The following is an 18,546-nucleotide window of genomic DNA, read 5'->3' as shown; positions in this document are numbered from 1 at the left end:
TGCTGGCAGGCATCTAGGCTAAAGAATGGCATCAGGGAGCCGTTTGAACAGGGTAGAGCTTCCAGGCATCTAGGGGCAGGAAACTTGTGGCCCTGCAGATATTTTAGCTTACAAATTCCAACATCCCTCACCATTAGTTAGGCTGTCTAAGGCTGATGAATATTATAGGTCAAAATATCTGGAGGGCCACAAGATGCCCACTCTTGGCATATACACCTAGGGCTCATTTATAGATAGTTCAAGAAAGGTGCTTATCAACTACTGAATTTCTTGCTCAGGTAATATGGCCAGGACAACATGTCAAGATCACACCTTCAGTTTAAAGTAACTGAAACCGCCCAGAGAGCCCTGGCTATGGGAGCGGTATAAAAGTGCACTAAATAAATAAATAAAATAAAGTAGCACCCAGACACTTGATAGGCTTAGTTGCCCCCAGCTTGTGTCTTGCCCAATGCAAGAGATTCACACTTAAGTTGCTCATCACTTGACGTGCATGTCACTGATCACCAAATATCAGCTCAGCTGTGATGCTGTTCAGTGAACACAAAATTTCAAATGTACGAGTTATCAAAGGACACAGACTAGCCCTCTAAGCAACAGCAACAATTATCACATGGAAGAAAATTCTTAAATTCTCACGGTTTAAGAAATCCATCTGCCAGCTCGCTTGTTGATTACCATGCATAATGCTACAGTACAACAAGCAGACAGCTTCTCTGAACAGCCCAAAAGCAATCGTTTTATGGCCAACCGAAAGGGAAAAGTCAGAGAGATTTCTCCTAAGATCAGAGAGGGTTAGGTTTGTCTATTCCCCCACATGGAAGCTTTATTTCCTACCAAAAAGATGACGTTATTAAAAATTTCAGCTTCACAACCCAAGTAAGAGAGCATTGAGACATCTCAGTACATTCCTTCTCAAAAATACATTTATTTGTTTTTTAATACTGACTTGACTCAGAGGAAATAAAAATCAGTAAAAAGAAACGTAAGTTATGTCTGTAGGTAGTATGACCAGTATTGGGAGATGCTCCCCTCCATTACCTACCCAAGAAACCTTCATGGCTTATATCCCACATTGAACAAGACACATTGCATAGATCAAATAGTTTGTCCTGCTCACAGTTTTAGGTTCTCTGCTAGTTTCTGCCAAACTCCTGCTGATAATGGAACAGATCCCTGTGACACCAGTTTGAGCAGGGAGTCTGAACAGCTGGGAGGTAGACTGGAACGTGAAAATACAATATTAGAGTACTACAGCAGCAAACCTCTCAGCAACAAAGGAGAGAAAAGAAATGCTTGAAAGGAACTAGCCATAAGTTAAATCCCATTGTAGGACCAGTAACTTTTCATCAGACTTTGCTGGCACCAAGTAGCAGCTTTGTAGAGCTATACACACAAACACCTGTTCCGAAAAGTTCCCGATTGCTCCACCTTCGTCCAGGTGCTACTGAAATCTCACATGGAAAATTGTAGTGACATGAATGACTGCTAGAGCAAAGGAGGACTGTCTGTGAAGTAAGTCTACACAGTGGCAGGCTTGCGGTGGATCACAAAGTTTGAGGCATCCAAAAAGGGTAGAGATAAATCAAAGCTGTTCCATAGGAAACCCAAGAAGTTTATGCAGGAGGCTTTCAAGCTGAAGCAAATCTCCTTCCCAAAGTGAATCAATAAAAATAATTTTATTCACACTTGTGGGATAGTAGAGACATCTCCGAGAGACCTAGATATTTACCTGTTGCCAGAGATATCATCACTCTCCACAAGCATCAACCTCCATCTCTCAATGAGTCTACTAGCTAAAAACACACACACAACCAAACTACAAATTAAAAAAAGAAGAAAAAAGCATGGCTGTTGCATCTTATTTGCAAGCAGTCAAAATTCTGGTTCAGCTGAAACATGCAGAGTTTGGGTCAGCTTCGGACCATCAAATTAGAACTGTGAAAAGTAAGGGATCCAGCCTGATAGCTTAAGTGAAGTATTGCTCAATGAACAGCAAGTACAGGGGCACTGGAGTGGGCAAAGTAGCCACAAAGGGAGACTGTGGGAGGGAGCTGGGATCCGACAGCGCTTTGGGCTTCCAAAGAACAAGGTACGATGCACACTAGGGCTGGACATTAGACTGGCTCTTTTAAGCCCTTCCTGAAGAGCCTGTTTTACCAAGAGGAAAGAATTCACCATTACTAGCAGACCGTCACAACCCCACCTCACTCACGTTGCTTAGTCTTATCCACAATCTGCAGCCCTACATTCTGGACGTTTTGCAACCCACAAGATACTTGGCTCAGGACACTGTGGCCTACTTCAGGTGTATTTCAGTTCACATTCAATTCGTTGGCTGGAATGAATGGTGGAGCTTTAACGTCCTATAGTACCCCACCCCTTCCCAGAGTCTGCCAAGCAAAAACTCCTTGTAAGGCGGATGTCATATACCGCTGGCTTTGTATTCACATGCTCCATTATAACAAGAAGTCAGCAAAACTGTAACTCTCACCCCAGGTCAGCACGGGGCACCATTCAATCCATTTGTATGAATGCTAGCCAACCCTATCTTGGAAACTCAGCTGAAACTTTGGCCTCAAGGTGTCCATGGAATCCTCCTCCTCAAAGCTGTAGTCTCTCTCCTCACCTTCCTCTTCATCTCCCTCTTCAAAGAGCTGTTCCTCTAGAAAGGAACCTCCCAGCCCATATTCCTGCTCATGGACAGAGACCTCATTGGGGATGACATGCGAGGCACCTTCTATAAAGTCAGCAAATCTGGAGGAAAGACAAGAGAGCAGTGAGGGCATTATAGCAACTAGCCAATCCCTGGCCACTACTACTCATGCCATATGGTGAAGTTCTGAAACGTTTGCCAATTAAGCAATTGTAAGATGACGTCCAGTCTGGGTGAAAGCCCCACATATAACAAGACTTGTATGGCCACAATCCCCAACAAAGCACCCCTCTCTACCCATACCCTACAATCAGCACCTGAGGCCCTCCTCTGAGTGCTTCCTCCAAGGGAGATTCAGAGGATGGCAACACGGAAGGGCCTTTTCATTGGTGGCCTCCCAATTGTGGAATGCTCTCTATAGTGAGGGCTACCGTGTCATCTTTTTGGCACCATGTGAAGCCTTTCTTCTATTCACAGGACTATGGACTATTTAATACACCAGTTGAATTGTTTATAGTTGTCACTGATGCTTAAGACGATTTTATATTAACGGATAGCAGTTTTAAATGTTTTCTATTTTAATTCTATTGTAAGATACTTTGAGATTTTGGGTTTGTTTTTTTTTTAAGAAAGGCATCTATATAGAAATATTATCATCGTCTAAAAAAAAAGAAAGAAGAGCATCCACACAGTAGATTTTCCCGGCCCACAGAGCTGGCAGCGGTAAACCCAGTTTCAATCCTGAATGTCATTCCCCCTCCCCGACCTATGTCAGATCCCACCTCCCTCCCACAGCTGGGTTTGTGAGCTGGGTGTCCTTCTGAAGGCCCTTAAATTATAACAGGATCTCATGGCACAATGCAGCTCACCCCTCCCATTTGCTGACCTTCTTGGGCAGTACCTCTTTGGGGACTGGATGCGGGAGACTGTTTTCCATGCAGAGAACTCCGGGCTGTTGCAGTACTCCCGCAACTCCTCCAGGGCTCTGCGCGTCTCTGCCTCCCCTTGCACCCGGTACTCCTCCTCAGTGAGCAGGCGTGGAGGGCTGGGTTTTTTTGTGATTGCGACCACCTTCCTGCTAGGACAGCAATGGCGTTAGCGGTGGCTGCAATCTGAACACCAGAGTCTGGCTCCTGGCAACAACTCTTGAGCAGCTCAGGAGACAGTGTTTGAGTACAGACTCCCTCCCAGCTGTAGCCTATATTCATGTTAAGCTGGAAGCCTAAAGACATAACTGCTGTTACAGATTAAGACCAATTTCTCTTGTTCGGAGAAATTCTCTCCTTTCAGTCTTAGGAGCAGAGGAAGCTGCCTTACACTAAGTCCATCTAGCCCAGTACTGTCGACGCTGGCTGGCAGCAATGGCTCTCCAGGGTTTCAGCCAGGATTCTTTCCTTGCCCTACATGGAGAAACGGCCGATCGAACCAGGGACCTTCTGCACGCAAAGCAAGTGCTCTATCGCACTGAGCAATGGCCTCCAGATTATCTGCATGGTTCTCCCCAACCGACTCAGTTTCACACTGCACAACTCCACTAACTCACTCTTGTTCAGCACCATTTGACAGCAGAGTACCACATTATGGTCAAGTGCAAAGGGCATGTGAACAGGCCTCAAATGTGATTATAATTTTCTTACAGAAGACCCAAAGAGACCAGTTCCTGATGTTGAGTTTACAGGCATAAGAGAGATTTGGTTTTAACCCCAAGTTTTTGTGCTTTGAGGAGTCTAAAGTCAGGCCTCAGCTAGACGAGAGGGTAAAAGGGCGATGATCTCGCGATTTTATGATCGCGAGATTGTTGCCCTCATTTACACACGGCGCACGACATCGCGGCTGCCATTTTGTTTTTATCAAAGAGGGAGTGGAAAGGTGAGGGCTGTGTTTTTTTTTTAAAAAAATTCCCTGCTCACCCCACCCCACCCCCAATGGGCGCAGAGCTCCTGAGGAGCTCTGTGGCCCACGATGGCAGATCACACTTTCCGCGATCTCGGGATCATCCCGAGACGGTGGAAAAACTGCGAAAAAAGGGTAGGGTGATATCCTGGGGAAAGGGAGGGATCATCCCTGCATGCTCCCGGGATCCCCTGAGCATCATGTGGATGCACAGGGACAATCCGCAGGATATCACCCTGTCTAGCTACGGCCTCACTACTGTAAGAAAGAAATGCCCTACTTAAATGTGGTTTGTCTGATCCCTTAAAGAGAACTCTGGATAAAGCTCTGGTGACCAGCCCACATAAGTAGAGACTTCGATCAGGACCTAGGCTTCCAAAGAAAATGCCGGCCTTTAGAGGCAGATCTACCTTGTAAAACAATTGCAGTTGCCACCTAGAGGTACATTTTGATCCAACAGCTGAAATTTGTTAAATATCTATTTGCTCATATTCCCCACTCATATCTTCCTGAGAAAGCCTCCAACATATGACTGGATGGTAGACTATGCCAACGTATAATATGATGACTTAAGGCAGTCTTCCCCAACCTGGTGCCCCCCAGATGTTTTGGACTACATCAGGTTGGGAAAGGCAGATCTGGGGTTACAAACAACAGAAATGAATGATAGACTGAGACAAGATGAAGCTATATAGCAAGTAACCGCTGGATAGGAAATCCTAATTCTAAACATTACTAAGAACCATGTTAAAAGTCTCACTATGTTTTGAGTACATGCATGTACACACACACATACACACCTCCTCCTACTCTATCAACAGGGCTATTATTAGATTGTGCCTTCTAGGAGGAGGAATGCCCATGCTTCCCATCCGTCACCTGTAGATGGCATAGGTCCATAGGACGGGGTACTCCAGGTTTTTAGTACAGATTGCAATTATGATCAAGGCAATGGCAATTTGCCGTATCTGGATGCCCAAGTAGAGAAGCAGCAAGCCAAGGATCTGTAGACCCCATGTGAGGAGATTGATGCTACGTTCATTCTCCAGGGGACCATATTTGTAGCAGACAGCAAAGCTGGCACAGCCTACGACGACCAGGTAGCCTGGAAGTGGGAGAGAAAAGGGTAGAAAGAGGCACTCCAAGGATTATTTTTACCTGGACTCTTCACTATCCGCATCAAGTGAGTGAGTGACCCACCCCAGGAAGTAAGTTACTCTGAAAAATCAGCTGGGCATAAGAAACTGATGTAGAATACATCAACCCTACTCTAAGCAGCAAGAGGATTAAAACACACTAAACTCATAATCTATACGGCAATAACAACTCAGGTCTTTTTACACAGCATGCTTCAGGAAAATTCTGAACCAGAAACACCCTCCAAATAGAAAGGATGATGATCAAGAAGGATTGCATCGCTTCATTTTTCCCAGCAGAGGCCTTAAAACAACTATTATTGCTTGGATGTGTGCTGTGCTCACAATGTGTTTTTCTTCTAACATTCAAGAACATGCCATACATACACAACTCATCAAGGCCAAGCCTAAGATTGTGTTTGGGATGACTAGCAATGAGAACTGCACACCGGGCATCCTTATGCATCAGCAAAGCTAATGCCAGGATTTCCCTCACAGTGCACACCCCCAGCGTCTCATATCACCAAAGAGCGGCAATCTAAATACCAGATTTCCTGTCTGCTTCCGTTTAAGTGACTCCAAATCTAACTTGTGCAGAATTTGCAGAGCGTTTTGGTTTGAGCTGTTATTTTATAGTGATTAAGGTAAGCAGGCAGCCTGATGAGCCTTAATGAGACCTCTGGACCCACTTTACTCAAGCTAATTGGAAGATGAGGACAGATTTCAAAAGCTCTTCACTTAATGAAGTGTGGAGGCTTAAGCAAGCAAACTCCCAGCATTTCCTAAAAAGGTTTGGTTAGAAATATGCAAAACGTTCTGAGGCTCTGAAGCTTCAGTCAAGAGAGAAGAGAAGACCGACACTCACCCAGCAGATATTCCCAGTACAATTTGCAGATCTCCTGCAGGTTTCTGAAGACCAGCTGCATAATGTAAACTGAAAAAGACCAGCCTCCCACAAGCATGAGGTAGATGGGACTTTTCTAGGGCACAGAAAGAACATTATTTATGATGATGATTTACACACCGCTGAACATATTTTAAAATATTTCGAAGTGATTTACAAGCAAATTAAATACATTAAAATATATTATGATAGACACTAAAATAAAATTAAAACATAATTGCTAAAACATTTATAGGAAACATTAATAAAAACATTAAACCCAATAAAACACCACAAGTAATGAACTTCGCAACACACTCACTATCTTAGGAGGAAGCTATTTTGGAATTCTCACGTGAGCAGGCAGTTCGACTTGCTCTAAAACAGACACATGCAGCTACTAGACTATTGTCACATGCATACACTTCACTCATTGGCTATGCTCCATCTACCAGGGCAGATTCTTTGGGTAGAAACCCCCGTTAGGAACTGATGTGAAACATTCGGTTGGACATCTAAGGCTTGGTTCTCACAACAGCAAGTGAAGTGGCAAAGGTGTGTTTGCTACAGACAGGGGCTCACCTGACAGAGCACTCCCCTACCAAAACTAGCATGTCAAGGAGTGGGCTAAGCTAGAACCGTCCTGCCCAATATCTGGTAGACTTTGTGCAGTGATTTTTATTTTGAACCTGAGAGCGTTAAATCATTAGAGCCCCACCTGCAGTCTGAAATGGTACAAACCAGACACAGGTTTACCATGTCACCTGCTCGTGAGAATTAGACCTTTACATTAATCAGTTTTTTGTACTGAATGAGGAATGGGGGGAGAGATGTGTGAAGCCATTACCCTGTGTCCTAACCACACTAAATTGTACTCTGCACTGGGACTAAACGCTTTCACCTGGGATTAATACTTTTCAGAACTCCACATGGAACTTTGAACTTGTAAATATGAAGCATAACAACGAAGAGCCATTTCCAACTCAAGTAACCTTTTCATTTAACTTATCAGATGAACAAACAGGCAGCCCCGTTCTGAAGATTAAACTTGTCAAAGGTGGGGCATTATCATTTGCTAAATGCCTTTTTTTGGACATTGGGAGATATATCACGTGAGAACTCTCCTCTCGCTGGGATGGCTTCGCCTACATTGCAAAATGGCATAACTAGGATTTGTAAGAGTCCACAACCACTAACATTTGAACTTGAACATGAATGCTGGCATGATGCAGTCATGCAAAAGAAGATTAACACACACCACACACACACACACAAAACCTTTCCTGTTGAAAATTGCTTCTGACTTACACTGCATCCACAGCATTAATATATATAACATTACAATTTCCCTCTGGGCTACCATATATTAAACAAAAAAACTGTGTTAGGAAGGATGCAATAAAGATCCTAACTTTGTGGGGAGGGCGGGTCATATTTCTCTGGCCAGAGCAGCAAGCAGATGTTCCTCCTTCCCCTAGTGACAATTTTCAATACTCCCCTCTCTAGGCTCAATGACTATTTTCAGAGTATGATATCAACTCTATGTTCCCAAGGGCTCAGCTGTATAGCTCCCCTTCTTCTCCTCTTCCTACCTATCTATGGCTGAGTTTCTTTGGAAGCAAACAGAATGAGTACTATGCCAGGCAGGCTCCATGAGTGTCCCTTTCACCCATTCCAGGGAAAGCAGCTTTCCCAAGAGCTGAAGAAAGCAGAACACAGAATGCACACGAATATATTCAGCCATGTCACTCCTTTCAAACACAGAAATCCTTTGAAAACTCCAGGCAGGGATTAGGAAAGGAGCAATGTGGACAGCAGAGACTATTTCCTACAGCACAGACTGAGAAGGCAATGTGTCCTGCATGTTCCCAAGGTCAAGAGATACAGTAGATGGTCTGAATTGGGCACCTGAAATTAGAACTTGAGCACTAAAATAAGCCAGCTCTCGACTTGTAGCTCTCAGGATGCTTGCTGCAAAAGAGTTTAGTATAGCCAATAGAACAGTGCTTTCACTCACCTTGGGCACCATTCTGGACATTAGGTAGATGACGATGAGCAGTGAACTTAGCATGCCGATGCTTATTCCAGTTGAATAGAAGAAAAACCGGCTTCTGCAAAAACAATGATTATCTCAGTTGCTGTGCAGGAATAATAGCTATGCACACAAAGTTTGCCGGGAGTAGCAAACATTCAATGTAGGTCATGAGAACAGGGAAAGGTGGGTAGAATTTACAAGTGAAAACTGCCATCTTGGCCCTGTGGGGAAGAAGAAGGACCGAGGGGACAGGAGCAGGCAGAAGTAACATCGGGGCCTGCTCCTGCTGGACTCTTCCCCCACACACACACAGGGCAAACTGCCATCTTGGCCCTGTGGGGAAGAAGAAGGACCGAGGGGACAGGAGCAGGCAGAAGTAACATCGGGGCCTGCTCCTGCTGGACTCTTCCCCCCCACACACACAGGGCAAACTGCCATCTTGGCCCTGTGGGGAAGAAGAAGGACCGAGGGGACAGGAGCAGGCAGAAGTAACATCGGGGCCTGCTCCTGCTGGACTCTTCCCCCCCACACACAGGGCAAACTGCCATCTTGGCCCTGTGGGGAAGAAGAAGGACCGAGGGGACAGGAGCAGGCAGAAGTAACATCGGGGCCTGCTCCTGCTGGACTCTTCCCCCCCACACACACAGGGCAAACTGCCATCTTGGCCCTGTGGGGAAGAAGAAGGACCGAGGGGACAGGAGCAGGCAGAAGTAACATCGGGGCCTGCTCCTGCTGGACTCTTCCCCCCCACACACAGGGCAAACTGCCATCTTGGCCCTGTGGGGAAGAAGAAGGACCGAGGGGACAGGAGCAGGCAGAAGTAACATCGGGGCCTGCTCCTGCTGGACTCTTCCCCCACACACACACAGGGCAAACTGCCATCTTGGCCCTGTGGGGAAGAAGAAGGACCGAGGGGACAGGAGCAGGCAGAAGTAACATCGGGGCCTGCTCCTGCTGGACTCTTCCCCCCCACACACAGGGCAAACTGCCATCTTGGCCCTGTGGGGAAGAAGAAGGACCGAGGGGACAGGAGCAGGCAGAAGTAACATCGGGGCCTGCTCCTGCTGGACTCTTCCCCCACACACACACAGGGCAAACTGCCATCTTGGCCCTGTGGGGAAGAAGAAGGACCGAGGGGACAGAGCAGGCAGAAGTAACATCGGGGCCTGCTCCTGCTGGACTCTCTCTCTCTCTCTCTCTCTCTTTCTCTCTCCTCCCTCCCTCCCTCCCTCCTTGACTCCTTTTCCTTGTGTGTCATGTCTTTATTAGACTGTAAGCCTGAGGGCAGGGACTGTCTTTTTTGCTAAATGTAAGCCGCCCCGAGAGCCTTTTTTTGGCTGAGGAGCGGGGTATAAGTATGATAAATAAATAAAATAAATAAAGTGCCAAGCAATGGTTCTAGGAGTCCAAAACTTTTGGATTGTAGCTGCCACCACTCCTGCCATGCAGAGGCGGAAGTTGTGGCCAGGAGCAATGGGCAGGACAGAGAAACGAGGCCAACGCAGGAAAGCAAGTTGTAGAATCAGGAGGGAAAAGCTAGCAGCAATTCAGACCACGAATCAAGATCTCACAGAGCAGCAGCATATCTTCTCCTGGCTGCAATTCAGCTGGAAACAGAGAGTTGCAACCTGCAGTCAAACACTAGTCTTGCAGGAGTCAGGGAGGAAGACAGCTCAGCAAGCAGAGGAAATTTCACAACTCTCCCACTCCTCCACTCAGCTAGGAGCAGCAAGACGATCTCCCCAAGTACCACCAAAGCCCAGTGGCAAAAGAAAGGGTTGTCACTGGTGACCTGGCCAGTGCTTTTATGGACCCCTGTAGGTCTAAGAAAATTATCTTGCTAATCAAAAATATAGGAAAGATCGGGGAGGGGAGGGAGAGAGAAGCTTGAGATCACAACTCCATTTTAAAAAATAAATAAATCAGGTCGATTATCTTATTGCAAACATCCAAATGTGTCCCCCTACAAGGATAGGAAAACATATGCATTCACAACATATAGGTCTGACTTGCTAGCAACGCTGTCAAACACAGTATTCCAAATCAGAGTAAAAATTACACGAGTGAAATCAAGTCGGATCCACATTGTCAGTTCACACACTGAAAGTTCTTGGATACAAAAGCAGAACTCTTACCTTAGCCCTTAGTTATTAAGGTAAAACCATGACCTCATGATAGGGAAGAATGTACCCATTGCCATAGCTTTACTCAGGAAAGATCAATCTGTTAGGGCACAATCTTATGCATGTTTAGGCAGTTAAAAGCCCTACAACTCCCAGCATTCCCCAACATGCACCCTTGTAGCCCAGAAGATAATAGCTGTGGAGCACGTGGACAAGCACGGCCACTGCTGACAATGCCCGTTTCCATCACCCATTAGAATGCTCACCTGCTCATCAATTCAGCACAGAAAAACAGCAGAAGGCCCAGAAATGTAACCATGAAGAACTTGGGTTCAAATGCTAGAACAAACAAATAAAAGTTCCTTATCAGTCCACGGTCCAGAGCCAACCTGTGAGCCTCTAGATCTTTTGGATTAGGTGACCTCAAATTGCTGTCAGAGAAAATGCCCATGTAACATTCTGGCAGAAAAAATATCAAACAGACATTGTGCTGTCTGCTTTCTTTCTCTCTCTCTCAGCTAGTTAATATTTATTTATTTATTACATTTTTATACTGCCTAATAGCCAAAGCTCTCTGGGCGATTCATAAAAATTAAAACCATGAAATGCATAATAAAACAACCAACAGTCTAAAAACACAAATACAAAATACAATATAAAAAGTACAACCAGGATAAAACCACACAGCAGAAATTGATATAGATTAAAATACGAATCAAAACAGCAAAGTTTAAATTTAAGTTAAATTAGGTGTTAAAATACTGAGAAAATAAAAACTTATGAATCCTCCCCATACTGATAGGATAGTATTATTCTGTTAGAAAACTGTTAAGTTCCTATAATCCCTACATTTAAATTGCTTGTTAAAAAGACACTTAGGGCATAATCCTATCGATTGTGCCCTCACTGCTTGGAAGCCTCCGAACTTGGAGGCTTTCGAGATTCCTGTGCCCTGCCGTGCTGAAGCCAGCAGAACAGGAGGCGCAGTGGAGGTGATCTTCACCTTCCTCTCTTCTATCTTTAACCGTTTTTGCTAGACGGGTTTTACAGCCCATCTAGTGAGCGCCCTTTGGAGAGGGAAGGAAGGAGGCTGAAGGAAGCGCATGATATTTCTAATCCTGGCCTCTCCAGCATCCTCCCCGCCCCGCCCACAGGAACGCCTCCTTTCCTCCTTCTCCACAGTCACTTTTTTGATCAAGGAGAGCAGCTGCAGCAGTTCTTTCCACACAGGCTGCAAGGGGACAAGATCTCTGACTCACCCTTCCAAGATCAGGGCGCTCTGACCTCAGAAAGATTTTTCTGAGCACTCCTATGGTCCCTGGAATGCACTCCCAAGGACATAGGATTGCTCTCTTAAGGGCATGATCCTATGCAGATTTAGACAGAAAAAAACCTACAACTCCCAGCATCCCTCCAGTCAGCTATGCTCGGAATTGTAGGACCTTTTTCTTTCTAAACAAGCATAGGATTGTGCCCTAAATTGCCTTTTTAAAGGACATAAGGAACTAATAAAGGATTTGGAAGACTACTTCTTCTCTCATCTGCCAAGAGGGGAAACATCTTCTTCTCGTTCTCCAGATGCTTTGGACTACAAATTGCATTAGTCCCAGCACACATGGCCGGTGATTATGGGACTTCTAGTAGAAAACATCTGGAAGGAGGGTGTTTCCAATTCTGTGTTAAAACATATCCAAATTCTCTCCAAAAAGAGTACCTGCTAAAGAAAGGAGTAAAAACTGGACAGGAGACATCACAGTTCCAGTGTCCATGGTCTGCTCTGGATCTCCTCAACTTTTGTTTCTTCCTCTCTCTCTCTTTTTTTAAAGTCTCTCTTTCTACACTGACTAAATCTTGTGTGATAGTTCAGGAAAAAGAGAATAGAAAATTGAAGAGGTAAGAAATATGGCAGAGCTCCACCAATGCCCTTTCTCTTGGAAGTAAGCAGAACTAGTCAGAGCCCTCTCCTACCTAGAAAAACATGTACAAATCATGCATAAGCCATGTATATCGGAGCAAGTGGGAGAAGCAATCCATTCACAGGGATACCCTCTTCCACTGCAAGAAAACACTGTCTAATAAACCCAAGTTTATATCTTCTCTTTGAGAAGTTCAACGATCTGAACGTTAGTTCACCCCAAGACATGTTATTTGACCTTGACAGAACTAGCACTTGCTCAATTAACCTGAGGTCTTGAAGCTGCTGACATCAATATCTGATACTTAGTTGCCATCATATTTATAGCATCAGATGTAGATTAATTGTGTTCTAAACTACGGGCCTGTTCAGACAACATACTAAGCTATGGTTAGGCCACTAAATTTTTTGCGGCAAGTGGTTAGTGAGCATGTTTAAACTGTGGTTATGTAACCATGGTTAGGAATGGTTCACATGACACACTAAGTCATGGTTCACACGACAGGCTAAGCCATAATGTTTAGCTCAAAATGCTTAACCATCATGGTTTAGCGCGTTGTCTGAACAGGGCCTACATCATTGCTCAGTTGCCCAGACACCAGGCTTACACTCCTGGCCTCACATCTTTGTTATATTCCTACACAACCGGACGGCTGGAGAGCTACAGTTCCCAGAATCAGGAAGTAACCAGCTTAACCCAGTGCATTTAGCAATACTAAATGGCCATCCAACACAACTTCCCCAGTATGCGAGAAATGAAGGAAAATGGAACATACTTCGAGCAACAATGATTGTGTAACTGGATCCCGGATCAAGGACATTAACTCTCAAGCAGGTTTTACTACTGTAGATTCCCACAGTAATGTAGGTGTCATTGAGCTTCTCTTTGAAGACGGAGCCAATATAGTTCCATATGTTGAAGCCCTCCAGTTCTTTAAGCTTCTCCTCATTTTCAACCTGGATGACCTGGATCATCTTGGTGCTATTTACTCGGATCTGCAAGAGATGGAGTGGGGTGGGAGGGAATTTTCAACATTTAATGAAGTGTCAGAATGTCAAGATTCAAAGGGTATTTGGGTCAGCCAACATAACACTTGGGTACAGTTATGGAGGACACACTTTAAAAGTTAAATGACAGTCAGGTTCAGAGGAAAGCACTGAAGGAGAGAAAGCTGATTTCAGAAAGAGTGCTAACAAATGAAATTTGAGAAAGTTAGGTACACTTCATCTTTTCAAAAGATGTTTGAGGGAGACTGGTATAATCAATGCTATTTTATCTATTTATTTTTATTACATTTCTGCACCACCCAATAGCTGAAGCTCTCTGGGCGATTCAAAAAGAAAGCAATGTATTATACACAATATACAGATATTGTCTGTTTTTGTTTGTATTTTATGCTTTTTACGGTTTTAAATTTCGTATATTTGTTTTTAATGTTCACTGTTTTTAACTTTTGTAAGCTGCCCAGAGAGCTTCAGCTATGGGGCAGTATATAAATGTAAATAATAACAACAATAATGAGAAAGCACCCATATTCCAACAGGTGAGGGAAAAGGATGAAAATTAGGGGGGGAAAGAAGACGGGAAGACACACTGCTCAAATGTTGAACTTCATTGTACAAATAACTGAGAAGGAGAGCAAGTTCCCAAGAGTGTGTGAGAGAGTTCTAATTGTTCAGAGACTGAGGGTTTCTCCAGACTCTATGGTTCAAATGGGGTGGGGGACAACAGCCTCCACGGAACCATTAATAACACAGTTATGGGAGGAATTGCTGCTTCCTGGCACCCAAACAGCTAAGCACAGTTAGAGTGCCAGCAAGCGCGACTCTCAGTTGTTCTAGTGCTGTGAGCACTTACCTGATGATATCACAAGTCTCCCGAGCTGTTCTTAATTCTTTTTTTAGAGGCTGCATAGTCAACCCTCTCCCACAGCTTTTTTTTTGTAAAGGCAATTACCCAGGAAGCAAGCAAGATGGACTCTGCCATGTTCCATTACTCAAGAATATTGCTCGGTTAGATAATGCTAGCAAAGTATTAAGAGAAAAGGGTGTTACACGTTAGGGAAGGCACAAATTTCTGCCAACAAGTACTGCAGTTAAGAAAATCATGAATAGCATAGGGGTAGGCTGGATAACCTGTACATCACGTTACAGCATAACCAAGGCTACAAGAGATGGCCTTGTCTTTGACTGCCACTGATATCTCCCCCATGCCAGGGCAGTGACAATCCACCCCACCAATACCACCCCACCTGGTCAGGCCTGCCCCTATGGAACATCATTATATAACACAGGGCATGCTTTTGGATCAAAGCTTTTCCTAGATTTGCCTGTGCAATGCAGAACAACTTTAATTTGATGAAAAGGACACCTGCAACTACAAGTGAGATTGGTCTCTAAGTAACACAATGGAATATTTCATCAGTATGCATGGCTCAAAGTCTGAGCCATGAAAAACGACCACCTCTCACTTTGCATCTACCACCCCATTACCTTACATCTCCCACACACTCTAAACTAGAAGGAATGCTTGGAAACAGAAGACAATTGAGGTTTTCATTAAAGCTGCATGTAGCTACTTAGTAGAGATTTACACAATCTAGGATTAGTTCTCCTTAATTTTGTGCAGCAAATGTGCTGACAAGAACTCAGCTGAAGTTTACATCAGCTGCCAGAAACAAAGAAGACTCCAGTTCTTACCTGAATTTTGGCCCATATATCATGCCATTTGGGGATCACCTTGTTTGTGTAGCAAAACTGCTTAGCGGAATTTGCTTCATACATTTGATTATCTTTAAGTGGAACCACCACTCCATCTTCAGAGAGCAAACAAAAAGGAAAAAAAGACTATATTAGATACACTGGCAAATTCTTCATCTGACATCAAACTTGCTCCCTTCAGACTGAGAGAAGTAGACTAATTTGTACAAAATAAGGGTCGTGACTAGCACGTTCAGCAAGAGAATACAAGATGATGAAAGGAAGAATCCGTTTTTTAAGAAGATCTCAACCAATTCATAGATGGTATGATCTTAAGATTTGTTGTATCAAAAAACAACTCAGGAAGATACACCAATAATTCTGCAGCCTCAAAGTATCAGTTTGCCTAGTAATCAACTTGGATGTATGCTAATGTTCATATGAGAACTCTAAATACAGCCCACAGAGACAACCAAATTACCCAACAGTGACCTCTCTCACTCTGGGACATCTTGGTCATCTTTAGCCAAGTGGCAATTAAGATTTAACCACCCTGATGATGTTCATCTCTCTTCCTTCCTTCAAGATCTCCCTTTCCTGTGAAGCCTTTCACAGAAACCCTAACTAAGCCTAAGGACCTGTAACTGAAATTATCAAATACTCATCTCCTGTTCATTCCTCCCTTTGCTCCCATGAGTTAAATTTTTGGGTGTACGCTCTTCTGGATTTATCCTTTTGCACACTGTAAAGGGCCATTCACACTGATGGCCCTAAATAAATAAATCATAAAATGGACATCTTTATGGGCTTATTGACTGTACGACACAAGGTTTAGTAGATGCCTTTTGCCACTTAAGAAACTTGAGCTAAGTTTTTTTTAAATATTGCAACCAAGAGAAACAATGGGCTAGATGTAATCTGATACGACCAAATTCAATGGAGCAAATTCCTGAGTAAGCATGCAAGGATTAACTGGTGAATCCTAGAGTAAAAGAAATTATTTTCAGCCATCTGTCACCATCAACAAGCATGATACTTCATAGTAACATAAACAAAAGAAGGTTCCTGCCCCAAGGAGCCTACAATCTAAATTTCAACATGGGCACAAAAGGGCATGCATGGAGAGAAAAAATGAAAAGATAACAAGAAATGGATATACACATACGCAGTTAGGTATACTTAAGCTCTACTTCGGGGACAAGGACAAAGGCATTATTTTCAATTGTTTAAAACCATAATTTGAATTGATTTCATGAGCATTCCAGAAGTGACAGTATTTAAAGTAAACTCTATTGAAGTCAGTGGGGTTTATTTCCAAGCAATCAGGCACAGAATTGTGCTGGATTAAAAAATTGGTGAATCTTGACTTTTACCAGAGATTTCCATCTGGGCCTGTACAACTCTCAGAAACGTCAGACACCTACCAGTAAATGTCTCTTTCCATAATTTACAGCTAAATTGACATTTACCATGCCCAAGATGTAAAGAATCAGAATGCCAACACAAATTTCCTGATATTTCCTACCCAGCCCTCTTGTGGCTTTTGGACTTATTGGTAAATGTTGTAAACATCCCCCATGTCATATATAATTATCATTGTTAAGTTATATACAAATATGAGCATGCAAAGAGAGTCAAACTACACAAAAAAGGTACTTTATTATTTATTTATTTAGAATATTTATATACCACTCTCCATTGAAAAATTTCGGAGCGGCGTACAAGGTAAAATGAAAATAAAAACAGAGTAGAAAAGGGAATTTCAGCAGGTGACAAATTTAGGAATGAAAACTTTGAAATAATAATTGTTGATACAAGTGGTCGTCACAAGCAGGAAGACGCTCTGTTTGAAGAAATGTTGCAAGTTGCCAATGCGATAGTAAGTACTGCATGAGTAATAAGATAACTGACTTATTAAACAAGAGCAATACTCTAATGAGGCAGCTGTTTGGAAGTGTTATAATAAATGCTTTGTGATATCTAAACATAAGCAATTTCAAACTGTCCATGTTCTTTCTACTGCGACCCCTGAGCAGCTTTTAAAACTTGATTTTGTTCTGACTTTATACTGCTAGTTTTACCCTACCCTGTGCCTGTTTGGTGCATTCTCTTCCCCTCCTTATTGTTTTATTATGATTTTATTAGAATGTAAGCCTATGTGGCAGGGTCTTGCTATTTACTGTTTTACTCTGTACAGCACCCTGTACATTGATGGTGCTATATAAATAAATAATAATAATAATAATGTGTCAATTGAAGAGGGTGAAATTCTCTCTTCATCACAACAGTTAAAGCTAGACTAGCTATAGTAGAGTGGCCAGATACAAAAGAGGGCAGGGCTTCTGCAGCTTTAACTGTTGTGATGAAGAGGGAATTTCACCCTCTTCAATTGACACCTGCTGAAATTCCCTTTTCTACATTACTGTTAAAGATACAGGAGCCCTGTCCTCCTTTTTATAGGGTTACCCTACTTTAAGGCACAATCCTATGCATGTTTGGGGGGGGGGGGGGGTTGAAGTCCTACAAGTCCCAGCAAGCCACGATAGCTGCGGCATGCTGGGAGTTGTAGGACTTCCCCCCCCGTCTAAACATGCATAGGATTGCACCCTCCATTCTGAAAACTTTTGGAAGCACCAAAATAAAGGGGCCTTAGTCGAAGTCCAGGCGCCCCCACCCCATAAATTGTCTTGCGGCCCCCACCTGCATCGAGGGGAATTTCCCTTTGCGTGGGGTAAGTTTTGATAGCAAGGGGAAGAAAGGATTTAACGCGCCAAAATCAGCAGAGGAAGCTGCATCGCCGCCTGCTAGCGCCCGCACGTGGCACTTTTGTTGCAGGGAGAAGGAGCAGGGGCTGCTCGGAAAGTTGGCAACCCTGGGACTCGCTCCAGCCCCGCCCTTACCTGCGCCGCACGACTGCACCAAGAGTACCGCTGCCCACAGCAGGAGCCGGCAAAGCTGACACCGCCCCAGAAGCCGTTTCGACCCTTCCGCCATAGCCGTGCCTCCGCTCTTTCACACGCCGCCCATCATAAAACGAGACTTCAAGCCGCAGCTCGCCTATGGGAGAGCCGGACCCGCCGGGAAGCGCCCGCCTCTTCGCACGAGCGATAGGGAAACTAACCAATCGCGAGCCGCTCGAGGGAACGGGGCGGAAAGTTGCGCTCTCAGAAACCGCCGCCCCAACGGTCGGATTGAGTGACGTGTC

General features: G+C 44.1%; 1 protein-coding gene across 1 annotated transcript; it reads right to left on the bottom strand.

The window, feature by feature from the left end:
• Nucleotides 1–904: 904 nt before the first annotated feature.
• On the bottom strand, nt 905–18,335 carry NEMP1 (nuclear envelope integral membrane protein 1). The gene is made up of 9 exons (XM_063119216.1): nt 18,242–18,335; nt 15,342–15,457; nt 13,418–13,637; nt 10,993–11,065; nt 8,586–8,679; nt 6,551–6,665; nt 5,429–5,654; nt 3,558–3,731; nt 905–2,757 (listed from the first exon to the last, which is right to left on the bottom strand). The coding sequence occupies exons 1-9, from the start codon at nt 18,333–18,335 to the stop codon at nt 2,538–2,540; spliced, it is 1,332 nt and encodes a 443-aa protein (XP_062975286.1). The 3' UTR covers nt 905–2,537.
• Between the last annotated feature and the right edge of the window lie 211 nt (nt 18,336–18,546).

Source organism: Elgaria multicarinata, chromosome 3 (assembly GCF_023053635.1).
Source record: "Elgaria multicarinata webbii isolate HBS135686 ecotype San Diego chromosome 3, rElgMul1.1.pri, whole genome shotgun sequence".
Taxonomy (NCBI): Eukaryota; Metazoa; Chordata; class Lepidosauria; order Squamata; family Anguidae; genus Elgaria; species Elgaria multicarinata.
Note: the sequence above shows the minus strand (reverse complement) of the source record. Positions and strands in the feature narration are given on the sequence as shown.

Coding starts and splice junctions, on each gene's coding strand:
- NEMP1 (XM_063119216.1), bottom strand. CDS start 18,335: ATGGCGGAAGGGTCGAAACGGCTTCTGGGGCGGTGTCAGCTTTGCCGG. Junction 11,066..13,417: donor CACAATCATTGTTGCTCGAA/GTATGTTCCATT, acceptor TGTTTGTTCTAG/CATTTGAACCCAAGTTCTTC. Junction 2,758..3,557: donor CGCATCCAGTCCCCAAAGAG/GTACTGCCCAAG, acceptor TCTTTCCTCCAG/ATTTGCTGACTTTATAGAAG.